At 59.0% G+C, this 12,500-nt stretch overlaps 2 protein-coding genes across 2 annotated transcripts in view; both read right to left on the bottom strand.

Annotated features, from left to right (window-relative positions):
• Positions 1-994, bottom strand: part of LOC144740544 (uncharacterized) — an 11,399-nt gene extending 10,405 nt beyond the window's left edge. Inside the window, exons 1-2 of the mRNA XM_078623383.1 lie at positions 886-994; positions 113-197 (exon numbers count right to left, since the gene is read on the bottom strand). Coding sequence (XP_078479509.1) covers positions 113-132 — 20 coding nt within the window. The 5' untranslated portion in view covers positions 133-197; positions 886-994. The remainder of the gene's footprint in view (positions 1-112; positions 198-885) is intronic.
• A 7,695-nt stretch (positions 995-8,689) lies between these two features.
• LOC144740546 (septin-7-like) lies at positions 8,690-11,850 on the bottom strand. The gene is made up of 4 exons (XM_078623384.1): positions 11,556-11,850; positions 11,042-11,180; positions 10,435-10,583; positions 8,690-9,586 (listed from the first exon to the last, which is right to left on the bottom strand). The coding sequence occupies exons 1-4, from the start codon at positions 11,831-11,833 to the stop codon at positions 9,547-9,549; spliced, it is 606 nt and encodes a 201-aa protein (XP_078479510.1). The 5' UTR covers positions 11,834-11,850; the 3' UTR covers positions 8,690-9,546.
• Between the last annotated feature and the right edge of the window lie 650 nt (positions 11,851-12,500).

Below are 12,500 nucleotides of genomic sequence, written 5' to 3'. Positions count from 1 at the left end.
AGTGGGGGGTGGTGGTGGGTGGGTTAGTGGGGGGTGGTGGTGGGTGGGTTAGTGGGGGGTGTTAGTGGGTGGGTTAGTGGGGGGTGGTGGTGGGGGTGGTGGGGCTACTCACATGTACCAATACAGCTCCATCGCAGCCAGGAGGAGTGAGTGACGTTCCCGATGGCTCGCCAATTTACTCTGTCCACGGACTTGGCCTGTTACACGCACACACAGACACGCACACACAGACACGCACACACAGACACGTACACACAGACACGCACACACGCACACACACACAGACACACACAGTGACACAGACACACACAGTGACACACACACACACTGACACACACACAGTGACACACACACACACACACAGACACACAGACAGACACACACACAGACACACACACACAGACACACACACAGTGACACAGACACACACAGTGACACACACACAGACACACACAGACACACACACACAGTGACACACACACAGACACACACACAGACACACACAGACACACACACACAGTGACACACACACAGTGACACACACACACACACAGACACACACACAGACACACAGACACAGTCACTGACACTCGATGTCCTCACCTCGTCTGTCCTAGGGACCCTCCTCGTCGCCTCGTCCCGGCCGCCGCATAACACGTGACGAGGTGGTGGTGGTGGTGAGGTGGTGGTGGTGGTGAGGAAGTGGTGGTGGTGAGGAAGTGGTGGTGGTGAGGTGGTGGTGGTGAGGTGGTGGTGGTGGTGAGGTGGTGATGAGGTGGTGGTGGCGAGGTGGTGGTGGCGAGGTGGAGGTGGTGATGATGGTGGTGGTGGTGGCGAGGTGGTGAGGGAAAGGGCCTAGACAGAGAGAGAGAGACCACGACGCACCGATGAGCGATCGATTGAAGCATTGACGATGACGACGCTGACGAGGTGAAGGGTCACTGATGAATCACCACGGTGCCAGGCTAGGTGCCTGTACCCCCCCACTCACCCCCCCCGGTGCCAGGCTAGGTGTCTGTACCCCCACTCACCCCCCTCTCTCTCTGTGTGTCTCTCCCCCTGCTTCTATTAAATCACCACCACGGTGCCAGGCTAGGTGTGTGTACACCCCCTCACTCACCCCCCTCTCTCTCTCTCTCTTCCCCTGCTTCTGTTAAATCATCACCCCCCGGTGCCAGGCTAGGTGCCTGTACAACACCCCCCCCCCCCGTGCCAGGCTAGGTGTGTGTACCCCCCCACTCACCCCCCTCCTCACCCCCCTCCTCACCCCCCTCTCTCTCTGTGTCTCTCTCTCTGCTTGTTAAATCATCACCACCACGGTGCCAGGCTAGGTGCCTGTACCCCCCCCCCACTCACCCCCCTCTCTCTCTGTGTCTCTCTCTCTGCTGCTCGTCCCGTGAGTTGCTTCCGGATGAGGTCGTGGCGCTGGCGGTGGCCGCTGGGTGAGAAGCGGCGCCACCGCGCGGCAGAGTAGCGGTACTGACGGGCCAGGCGGTCCCCCACTTACGAACACCCCCCCCCCGCTTACCCCCACTTACGAACACCCCCCCCCCCCGCATACCCCCACTTACAAACACCCCCCCCCCCGCATACCCCCACTTACGAACACCACCCCCCCGCATACCCCCACTTACGTGGGTGGGGAGTAAGTGGTTGGGTGGTGTGGCAGGTGGGTGATAAGTGGGGTGGGTGGTCAGGTAATGACAGGGGAGTCAGTTGTGAGTGTGAAGGGCCTGGTGGCCACGGGAGGTAATGACAGGGGAGTCAGTTGTGAGTGTGAAGGGACTGGTGGCCACGGGAGGTAATGACAGGGGAGTCAGTTGTGAGTGTGAAGGGACTGGTGGCCACGGGAGGTAATGACAGGGGAGTCAGTTGTGAGTGTGAAGGGACTGGTGGCCATGGGAGGTAATGACAGGGGAGTCAGTTGTCAGTGTGAAGGGACTGGTGGCCATGGGAGGTAATGACAGGGGAGTCAGTTGTCAGTGTGAAGGGACTGGTGGCCATGGGAGGTAATGACAGGGGAGTCAGTTGTCAGTGTGAAGGGACTGGTGGCCACGGGAGGTAATGACAGGGGAGTCAGTTGTGAGTGTGAAGGGACTGGTGGCCACAGGAGGTAATGACAGGGGAGTCAGTTGTCAGTGTGAAGGGACTGGTGGCCATGGGAGGTAATGACAGGGGAGTCAGTTGTCAGTGTGAAGGGACTGGTGGCCACGGGAGGTAATGACAGGGGAGTCAGTTGTGAGTGTGAAGGGACTGGTGGCCACGGGAGGTAATGACAGGGGAGTCAGTTGTGAGTGTGAAGGGACTGGTGGCCACGGGAGGTAATGACAGGGGAGTCAGTTGTCAGTGTGAAGGGACTGGTGGCCATGGGAGGTAATGACAGGGGAGTCAGTTGTGAGTGTGAAGGGACTGGTGGCCACGGGAGGTAATGACAGGGGAGTCAGTTGTGAGTGTGAAGGGACTGGTGGCCATGGGAGGTAATGACAGGGGAGTCAGTTGTCAGTGTGAAGGGACTGGTGGCCACAGGAGGTAATGACAGGGGAGTCAGTTGTGAGTGTGAAGGGACTGGTGGCCACGGGAGGTAATGACAGGGGAGTCAGTTGTGAGTGTGAAGGGACTGGTGGCCACGGGAGGTAATGACAGGGGAGTCAGTTGTGAGTGTGAAGGGACTGGTGGCCACGGGAGGTAATGACAGGGGAGTCAGTTGTCAGTGTGAAGGGACTGGTGGCCACGGGAGGTAATGACAGGGGTGTCAGTTGTCAGTGTGAAGGGACTGGTGGCCACGGGAGGTAATGACAGGGGAGTCAGTTGTCAGTGTGAAGGGACTGGTGGCCACGGGAGGTAATGACAGGGGAGTCAGTTGTCAGTGTGAAGGGACTGGTGGCCACGGGAGCTAATGACAGGGGAGTCAGTTGTGAGTGTGAAGGGACTGGTGGCCACGGGAGGTAATGACAGGGGAGTCAGTTGTCAGTGTGAAGGGACTGGTGGCCACAGGAGGTAATGACAGGGGAGTCAGTTGTCAGTGTGAAGGGACTGGTGGCCACAGGAGCTAATGACAGGGGAGTCAGTTGTCAGTGTGAAGGGACTGGTGGCCACGGGAGGTAATGACAGGGGAGTCAGTTGTCAGTGTGAAGGGACTGGTGGCCACAGGAGGTAATGACAGGGGAGTCAGTTGTCAGTGTGAAGGGACTGGTGGCCACGGGAGGTAATGACAGGGGAGTCAGTTGTGAGTGTGAAGGGACTGGTGGCCACGGGAGGTAATGACAGGGGAGTCAGTTGTCAGTGTGAAGGGACTGGTGGCCACGGGAGGTAATGACAGGGGAGTCAGTTGTCAGTGTGAAGGGACTGGTGGCCATGGGAGGTAATGACAGGGGAGTCAGTTGTCAGTGTGAAGGGACTGGTGGCCACGGGAGGTAATGACAGGGGAGTCAGTTGTCAGTGTGAAGGGACTGGTGGCCATGGGAGGTAATGACAGGGGAGTCAGTTGTCAGTGTGAAGGGACTGGTGGCCATGGGAGGTAATGACAGGGGAGTCAGTTGTGAGTGTGAAGGGACTGGTGGCCACGGGAGGTAATGACAGGGGAGTCAGTTGTCAGTGTGAAGGGACTGGTGGCCACGGGAGGTAATGACAGGGGAGTCAGTTGTCAGTGTGAAGGGACTGGTGGCCACGGGAGGTAATGACAGGGGAGTCAGTTGTGAGTGTGAAGGGACTGGTGGCCACGGGAGGTAATGACAGGGGAGTCAGTTGTGAGTGTGAAGGGACTGGTGGCCACGGGAGGTAATGACAGGGGAGTCAGTTGTGAGTGTGAAGGGACTGGTGGCCACGGGAGGTAATGACAGGGGAGTCAGTTGTCAGTGTGAAGGGACTGGTGGCCACGGGAGGTAATGACAGGGGAGTCAGTTGTCAGTGTGAAGGGACTGGTGGCCACGGGAGGTAATGACAGGGGAGTCAGTTGTGAGTGTGAAGGGACTGGTGGCCACGGGAGGTAATGACAGGGGAGTCAGTTGTGAGTGTGAAGGGACTGGTGGCCACGGGAGGTAATGACAGGGGAGTCAGTTGTGAGTGTGAAGGGACTGGTGGCCACGGGAGGTAATGACAGGGGAGTCAGTTGTCAGTGCGAAGGGACTGGTGGCCACGAAAGGTAGTGACAGGGGAGTCAGTTGTCAGTGTGAAGGGACTGGTGGCCACGGGAGGTAGTGACAGGGGAGTCAGTTGTCAGTGTGAAGGGACTGGTGGCCACGGGAGGTAGTGACAGGGGAGTCAGTTGTCAGTGTGAAGGGACTGGTGGCCACAGGAGGTAGTGACAGGGGAGTCAGTTGTGAGTGTGAAGGGCCTGGTGGCCACGGGAGGTAGTGACAGGGGAGTCAGTTGTGAGTGTGAAGGGACTGGTGGCCATGGGAGGTAGTGACAGGGGAGTCAGTTGTGAGTGTGAAGGGACTGGTGGCCATGGGAGGTAGTGACAGGGGAGTCAGTTGTGAGTGTGAAGGGACTGGTGGCCACGGGAGGTAGTGACAGGGGAGTCAGTTGTGAGTGTGAAGGAACCGGTGGTTCCGGGAACGTTCGAGAAGGGAGCGTGTTCAGGCAAAGAGGCCGTTGGAGTCTGCCGGTGGAGCGAGCATCCAGAGTCGGTGAAAATGATCGAGAGGTGGGGGGGGGGGGGAGGCGTCGTCTCGCGTCGGTATACAAGGGAGATGCGCGGGAGACTCGCGGCCGTTGTGGTGGGGATCTTCGCATGATGCCAAGCGGAACGCTTCTTCAATAAAGTGCCGTCTCAAGACAAGCGTGTCAAGTCCTCATTGACACGTGCGTTAACATTTTTTTTGAAGCACCAGGGTGGGTGGGAAAGGTGGTGTGGGTGTGTGGGAAGGGTGATTGGGTGTGTTGTTGATGGTTTCCCCGGTCCCGCTAGCAATAGAGCGCTGTGGTGGTGGGGCTGCGAACGGGACGTCAGACACGATGGGCGAGGTTCGACTCCCGGCCCGGGGTGTGGGTGGGGGTTGTGGCTCCGACATCCACATCGGTGGCCGGACGAGATAAAGAGAGCTCCGCTTCATACTCACCCCACATGAGCTGGCAGCAGTTGTCGCTGAAGGGAGTCTATGGGTCTGTGCGTGTGCGAAGCTATGGATATCGACTGTATGTTAAGTCTGTGGTTCTGTACAAGTCTATGGCCAGTCTAGCCCAGCCAGACCAGTCCAGCCCAGCCCAGCCAGCCCAGCAGAGCCTAGCCAGCCAGCCCAGGGTAGGACTTGGGGCAAAAAAAAACCTCTTAAGTAGGGGGTCAACCAACGCGACACGTCGGGCATCGCGCCTCAACTCTTTTGTCTACGGTGCAGAACGAACGATGGGCACGCGTACGCACACACACGCAGGCACATGCAGGCACATGCACACGCAGGCACACACGCAGGCACACACGCAGGCACACACGCAGGCACACACGCAGGCACACACGCAGGCACACACACACACACGCACGCACACACGCAGGCACACACACACGCAGGCACGAAGACAGGCACGCAGGCACACACACACGCAGGCACGAAGACAGGCACGCAGGCACACGCAGGCACACGCACGCAGGTATGAAGACAGGCACGCACACGCAGGCAGGCAGGCACGCACACAGGCAGGCAGGCATGCACACACGCAGGCACGCACGCAGGCAGGCAGGCATGCACACACGCAGGCACGCACACAGGCAAGGCAGGCATGCACACACGCAGGCACGCACACAGGCAGGCAGGCATGCACACACACACGCAGGCAGGCACGCACACACGCAGGCACGCACACAGGCAGGTAGGCATGCACACACACACGCAGGCAGGCACGCACACACGCACGCACGCAGGCAGGCGAGCAGACGGCACGCGAACGAGGCGGCGAGAGACAACGGCACGCGAACGAGGACGAGACAGCGGTGGAGGAGGGGGAGGTTGGGGCGTGCAAGCGGCACGCGTTGTAATACTGACGGGCAGGCGGTGACACAACGAAGAGTGGGGCCCCGGTGGCGGGCTGTGTAATACAAACGAGGCGATGCAACCAACGCGACGGAGTGATACAAACCAAGACGGGCCGTACAAACGACAGGCAGACGAAGACCGCTCGTCTCGCTAGCGAGCTCACACTCACTAGTCAGTGTCTCGCTAGCGAGCGTGTAGTGTGTGCACGCTCACTAGTCAGACATCACCAGTGGTATATCTCACTCGTGAGCTTACACACCCATTGATGTCTGTTTCACTCGTGAGCTTACACACTTGTTGTGTCCAACTAGTGAGTGTACCACACAACCCTGTGGTGTCTCGTACACACGTGAGTGTGTGCACTCACTAGTCAGACACCACCAGTGGTATATCTCACTCGTGAGCTTACAAACTTGTTTTGTCTGACTAGTGATTGTGTGTACACTCACTAGCCGGACATCACCAGTGGTGTCTCACTAGTGAGCGTACCCACACACACCCCCCTGGTGTCTCGTACATACGCATCAGCCGTGTCTCACCCGCGTCTCGACAGCGAGGCCACGAGAATAAACGCGCGACCGCTGGATGCAGCATCTCCAACACCAGCTGCGTCTGTCCGTGTGTAGGTTTAGGTGTGTACGTGTGTGCGTGTGTAGGTTTAGGTGTGTGCGTGTACACGTGTCCGTGTGTACGTGAGTGTTTACGTGTGTGCGTATACACGTGTGTACGTGTGTGTGCGTGTACGCGTGTGTCCGTGTGTGCGTGTAGGTTTAGGTGTGTATGTGTGCGCGTGTACACGTGTCCGTGTGTAGGTTTAGGTGTGTACGTGTGTGCGTGTACGCGTGTGTGTGTGTGTACGTGTGTGTGTGTACGTGTGCGTTTGTGGGGAGCGGTAGCATAGCGGTTAGCGCTACGAACCCGGCGACCAGAGTTCGATTCCCCGCTCACGGCCAGGTAGTGACGGTCCTGGGCCTCCCCTAGGTCGACTCGGCCTCAAATGAGTACCTGGTGCCACTGGGGGAGACAAAGGCGGCCGGGCGTGGTGTTGGCCACGCACCCCCTCGTGTGCCTTGACGGCCTTCATAGGTGCTGCTCGCTGACAGCACTTGCCCCAACAGTCCGTGTTGTTCAGGCTATACGGGGGATCTTTGTCTTTGTATACGCGTGTGTACGTGTGCGTGTATGTACGTGTACATGTGTATACGCGTGTGCGTGTGCCTGTGTGTGTCCCCGTGCCTGTGTGTGTCCGTGTCTGTGTGTGTACGTGCGTGCCTGTGTGTGTGTGTGTCCGTGCCTGTGTGTGTATGTGCGTGCCTGTGTGTGTACATGCGTGCGTGCCTGTGTGTGTACATGCGTGCGTGCTGCCTGTGTGCGTGTACATGTGTGCGTGCCTGTGTGCGTGTGCCTGTGTGTGTCCCCGTGCCTGTGTGTATGTGCGTGCGTGTGTGTACATGCGTGCGTGCCTGTGTGTGTACATGCGTGCGTGCCTGTGTGCGGTTGTACATGTGTGCGTGCCTGTGTGTGTCCGTGCCTGTGTGTGTATGTGCGTGCCTGTGTGTGTGTGTGTCCGTGCCTGTGTGTGTACATGCGTGCGTGTGTGTACATGCATGCGTGCCTGCGTGTGTCCATGCCTGTGTGTGGTATGTGTATGTGCGTGTGTGTCCATGCCTGTGTGTGTATGTGCGTGCCTGTGTGTATGCCTGTGTGTGTACGTGTGTCTGTGTGTGTATGCGTGTGTGTCCGTGCCTGTGCGTGCCTGTGTGTATGTACGTGCGTGCCTGTGTATGCCCGTGTGTGTGTGTCCATGCCCTTGTGTGTACGTGCGTGCCTGTGTGTGCCTGTGTGTGTATGTGTGTGCCCCGTGTGTGTGTGTCCGTGCCTGTCTGTGTACGTGCGTGCGTGCCACAAAAGCACAGACCGCCTATGGCTTCAATGTTTGGGCGAGCGTCGCGTTCCCTTCTCGTGCGAGGAGCGGCCTACCGCCCTGCAGTAACACTTCAAGTCTACAGCGAAACAAACAATACGTACACACACACACCACACACACCGATAACAACAACCACCACCACCACTACTACAATTTACAGTTAAAGAGTCACTTTGGCCAAACAGCGCTCCATAGGCTGCACTAGCGGCCACGGTCGATTGAAGGGGGAATGGAGGGGGGGGGTTATGATGGTGGCGGTGGGGAGAGTTACTGAGTGAGGGGGGGGATGAGAGAGGAAGGATGGGAGGGATGAGAGGGATGGGAGGGGAGATAGGGATGAGGAGGGATGAGAGAGGGGGGGTGAGAGGGGGGGATGAGAGGGGGGGTGAGAGGGGGGGGATGAGAGGGGGGGATGAGAGGGGGGGGATGAGAGGGGGGGGGGATGAGAGGGTGGGGGGGGATGAGAGGGTGGGGGGAATGAGAGGGGGGGGATGAGAGAGAGGGATGAGAGGGGGGGAGGAGAGGGGGGGGATGAGAGGGTGGGGGGAATGAGGGGGGGGGGGATGAGAGGGGGGGGGATGAGAGGGAGGGGGGATGAGAAGGGGGGGATGAGAGGGAGCCGTCAAACAAAGCTGGTGGTCACCGCTCGGCGCTTTCAGGCTGCGCTGCTTCTGTGGCCGTCTGGAACGCTCTTCCCCTGACGATAGCGGGAAGCCACTGGGAGCTATGATGCACTTGTAAATCATCGTCGTCGTCATCATCTACATTGACTAATTCATTTGTTTAGAACTGCTTTTTGTTGTTGTTGTTGTCGTGTAGTTTGTTATCCTTCCCCTGCCCGCACCTCCGATTTGCGCGGTTGGCCATGTACGGCGCAAAAGAAGTTCAACATACATCGAGACTCACACAGAGACACAGACTCACACAGCAGAGACCCTCAGACTCACACAGAGACCCACAGACTCACACAGCAGAGACCCACAGACTCACACAGCAGAGACCCGCACAGCAGAGACCCACAGACTCGCACAGCAGAGACCCACAGACTCGCACAGCAGAGACCCACAGACTCGCACAGCAGAGACCCACAGACTCGCAAAGCAGAGACCCACAGACTCGCACAGCAGAGACCCACAGACTCACACAGAGACCCACATACTCACACAGCAGAGACCAACAGACTCGCACAGCAGAGACCCACAGATGCACACAGAGACCCACAGACTCACACAACAGAGACCCACAGACTCGCACAGAGACCCACAGGCTTCTCACACAAGACACAGACTCATACAAGACACATAGACTCACACACAGAGACCCACAGACTCACACAGAGACCCACAGACTCACACAGAGACCCACAGACTCACACAGAGACCCATAGTTTGTTGCCCTTCCCCCGATTAGCACGGTTGGATGCATGCGGTGGTGCCAAAAAAGTTCACCGTGCGCGCACGCACGCACGTGCACGCACGCACGTGCACGTGCGCACACACGCAGGTAATGAGAGGGACGAGGTGCGGGGTACTGAGTGATGAGAGATTGAGGGGAGGGGTGGTGGGGGGTGGTGGTGGTGGCGACGATGAGAGGGACAGCGGCAGGGAGAGTCGAGCCGGGAGACGTCGCCGGGCGACCGTGCGGGGGAGTCTAGAAAATCTTGTTCTTCTTTTTGTTTCTCTCCAGAGTCCTGCGACACGCACAGAGAGAGAGAGAGCACACACACACACAGGGCACACACACACAGAGAGAGCGGGCACACACACACAGAGGTTAGAGAGCGGGCACACACACACACTCACAGAGAGAGAGCGGGCACACACACACACAGGGCACACACACAGAGAGAGAGCGGGCACACACACACACTCACAGAGAGAGAGCGGGCACACACACACACTCACAGAGAGAGAGCGGGCACACACACACACAGGGCACACACACAGAGAGAGAGCGGGCACACACACACACACAGAGGTTAGAGAGCGGGCACACACACACACACACAGAGGTTAGAGAGCGGGCACACACACACTCACAGAGAGAGAGCGGGCACACACACACACACAGAGAGCGGGCACACACACACACACAGAGAGCGGGCACACACACACACACAGAGAGCGGGCACACACACACACACACAACACAGGGCACACACACACACAGAGAGCGGGCACACACACACAGAAAGAGCGGGCACACACACACACACACAGAGAGAGCGGGCACACACACACACACACAACACAGGGCACACACACACACAGAGAGCGGGCACACACACACACACACAGAAAGAGCGGGCACACACACACACACAGAGAGAAAGAGAGGGAGGGAGGAGGGAGGAGGGAGCAGAGGGAGGAGGGGGAGTAAGAGAATGAAGAGGAAGAAGTTCCTTCCGTAGATGGCGATCTGGACAAGGCGCGACCAGTGCCCCCCCCACCACCACCCCCCACCCCCCCCACCCCCCCCACCCACCCCCCCACCACCACCCCCCACCCCCCCCCCCACCCCCCCCAGGGGCGTGTTTACCGCGTGCCCTCGGCCCGCTGCTGCTGCTCCAGCAGGTGCATCTGGCTCTCCCACGCCGCCTTCTCCTCCTCAAAGTGGCGACGGCGGTCCTCCAGCTCGCGGCTCTGCGCCTCCATGTTCTTGCGCATCTGCTCGTGACGACGATGCAGCTGTGGGGGGGTGGTGGGTGGGTGGGAGATGGTGGGGGGGTGGGTGGTGTTGGGGAGGTGGGAGGGAGACGGTGGGGGGGTAGTGGTGGAGGCAGGGAGCGGGGGGAGTAGTGTGGGGGTGGTGGTGGGTGGTGGTGGGGGGGTGGTGGTGGGGGGGTGGTAGTGGGTAGTGTTGGGGGGGGGGGGGTGGGAGGAGGGAGACGGTGCATGGGGGTGGTGGGGGGGGTGGTGGTGGGGGAGGTTGAAACGACTGCCACTGCAACACAACCGTAACCGCAACACCAATGCAACCACAACGCAACATAACCGCAACGCAACCGAAAAGCATACGCAACCGATCATGACGCCTGTACGTGTGTGCGCGTGTGTGTGTGCGTGCGATGTGTACGCGTGCATGTGCGTGCGCATGCTTGTGTGCATGTGCGTGCGCGTGCGTGTGTGCGCGTGCGTCCACTGACGTCGCCCTCCGAGTCCCTGAGCTTCTGCAGCTTCTCCTCGACCTTGAGCGCGAACACGTGCTCCATCTCGAGCTCCATCTTCCTCATCTTGTGCTCGTGAGCTCGCCGCTCCTCCTCCATCTGCTCCATGGGGCTCCGGCTGGCGCACGCGGGAGGAGGGCCGGGCATCCGCGTCACTGTCAGCGTGTCACTGCCAGCGTGTCACTGTCAGCGTGTCACTGTCAGCGTGTCACTGTCAGTGCGTCACTGTCAGTTCGTCACTGTCAGTTCGTCACTGTCAGCGTGTCACTGTCAGTGCGTCACTGTGTGTCACTGTCAGCGTGTCACTGTCAGTGCGTCACTGTGTGTCACTGTCAGCGTGTCACTGTCAGCGCGTCACTGTCAGTGCGTCACTGTCAGTGTGTGTCACTGTCAGTGTGTCATTGTCAGTGTGTCACTGTCAGCGTGTCACTGTCAGCGTGTCAGTGTCACAACAGCACCCACCCCCCCCCCCCGTCACCCCCCCCCCCCTCACTTGGAGAGCTGTCCTCTGCCCTTGTTGTTGTCGGAGGAGTTGCAGGCGACGGACGCCAACTGGCGGCTGCGGAAGTTCTCGTAGTGAACGTTGTTGGTGACGTCCTTCAGGTCCTGCATGTGGGTCCTGCTCACGGCAACCACCGTCACCACCACCACCGCCGTCACCACCGCGGCCACCATCACCACCATAACCATCATAACCACAGCCATCACCATCATCGCCACCATCATCGCCGCCATCACCACAGCCACCACTACAACGGCCAGCACCACCATCACCACGGTCGTGACAGCACAGCGAGTGAGAGTACAGCGTGACACACACACACACGCACACAGCGTGACACACACACACACGCACACAGCGTGACACACACACACACGCACACAGCGTGACACACACACACACACAGCGTGACACACACACACACGCACACAGCGTGACACACACACACACACACAGCGTGACACACACACACGCACACAGCGTGACACACACACACGCACACAGCGTGACACACACACACACACAGCGTGACACACACACACGCACACAGCGTGACACACACACACGCACACAGCGTGACACACACACACGCACACAGCGTGACACACACACACGCACACAGCGTGACACACACACACACACACAGCGTGACACACACACACACACACAGCGTGACACACACACACACACACAGCGTGACACACACACACACACACAGCGTGACACACACACACACACACAGCGTGACACACACACACACACACAGCGTGACACACACACACACACAGCGTGACACACACACACACACACAGCGTGACACACACACACACACACAGCGTACACACACACACACACACAGCGTCACACACACACACACACACAGCGTGACACACACACACACACAGCGTGACACACACACACACACAGCGTGACACA

Source organism: Lampetra planeri, unplaced genomic scaffold (genome assembly GCF_965212315.1).
Source record: "Lampetra planeri unplaced genomic scaffold, kcLamPlan1.2.h2 scaffold_229, whole genome shotgun sequence".
NCBI classification, from domain to species: domain Eukaryota; kingdom Metazoa; phylum Chordata; class Hyperoartia; order Petromyzontiformes; family Petromyzontidae; genus Lampetra; species Lampetra planeri.
The sequence above is the reverse complement of the archived record's forward strand: the minus strand, read 5'-3'. Positions and strand labels throughout refer to the sequence as shown.

Coding starts and splice junctions, on each gene's coding strand:
- LOC144740546 (XM_078623384.1), bottom strand. CDS start 11,833: ATGGTGGTGCTGGCCGTTGTAGTGGTGGCTGTGGTGATGGCGGCGATG. Junction 11,181..11,555: donor GGCAGAGGACAGCTCTCCAA/GTGAGGGGGGGG, acceptor CGCGTGCGCCAG/CCGGAGCCCCATGGAGCAGA. Junction 9,587..10,434: donor CAGCGGGCCGAGGGCACGCG/GTAAACACGCCC, acceptor TGCGTGTCGCAG/GACTCTGGAGAGAAACAAAA.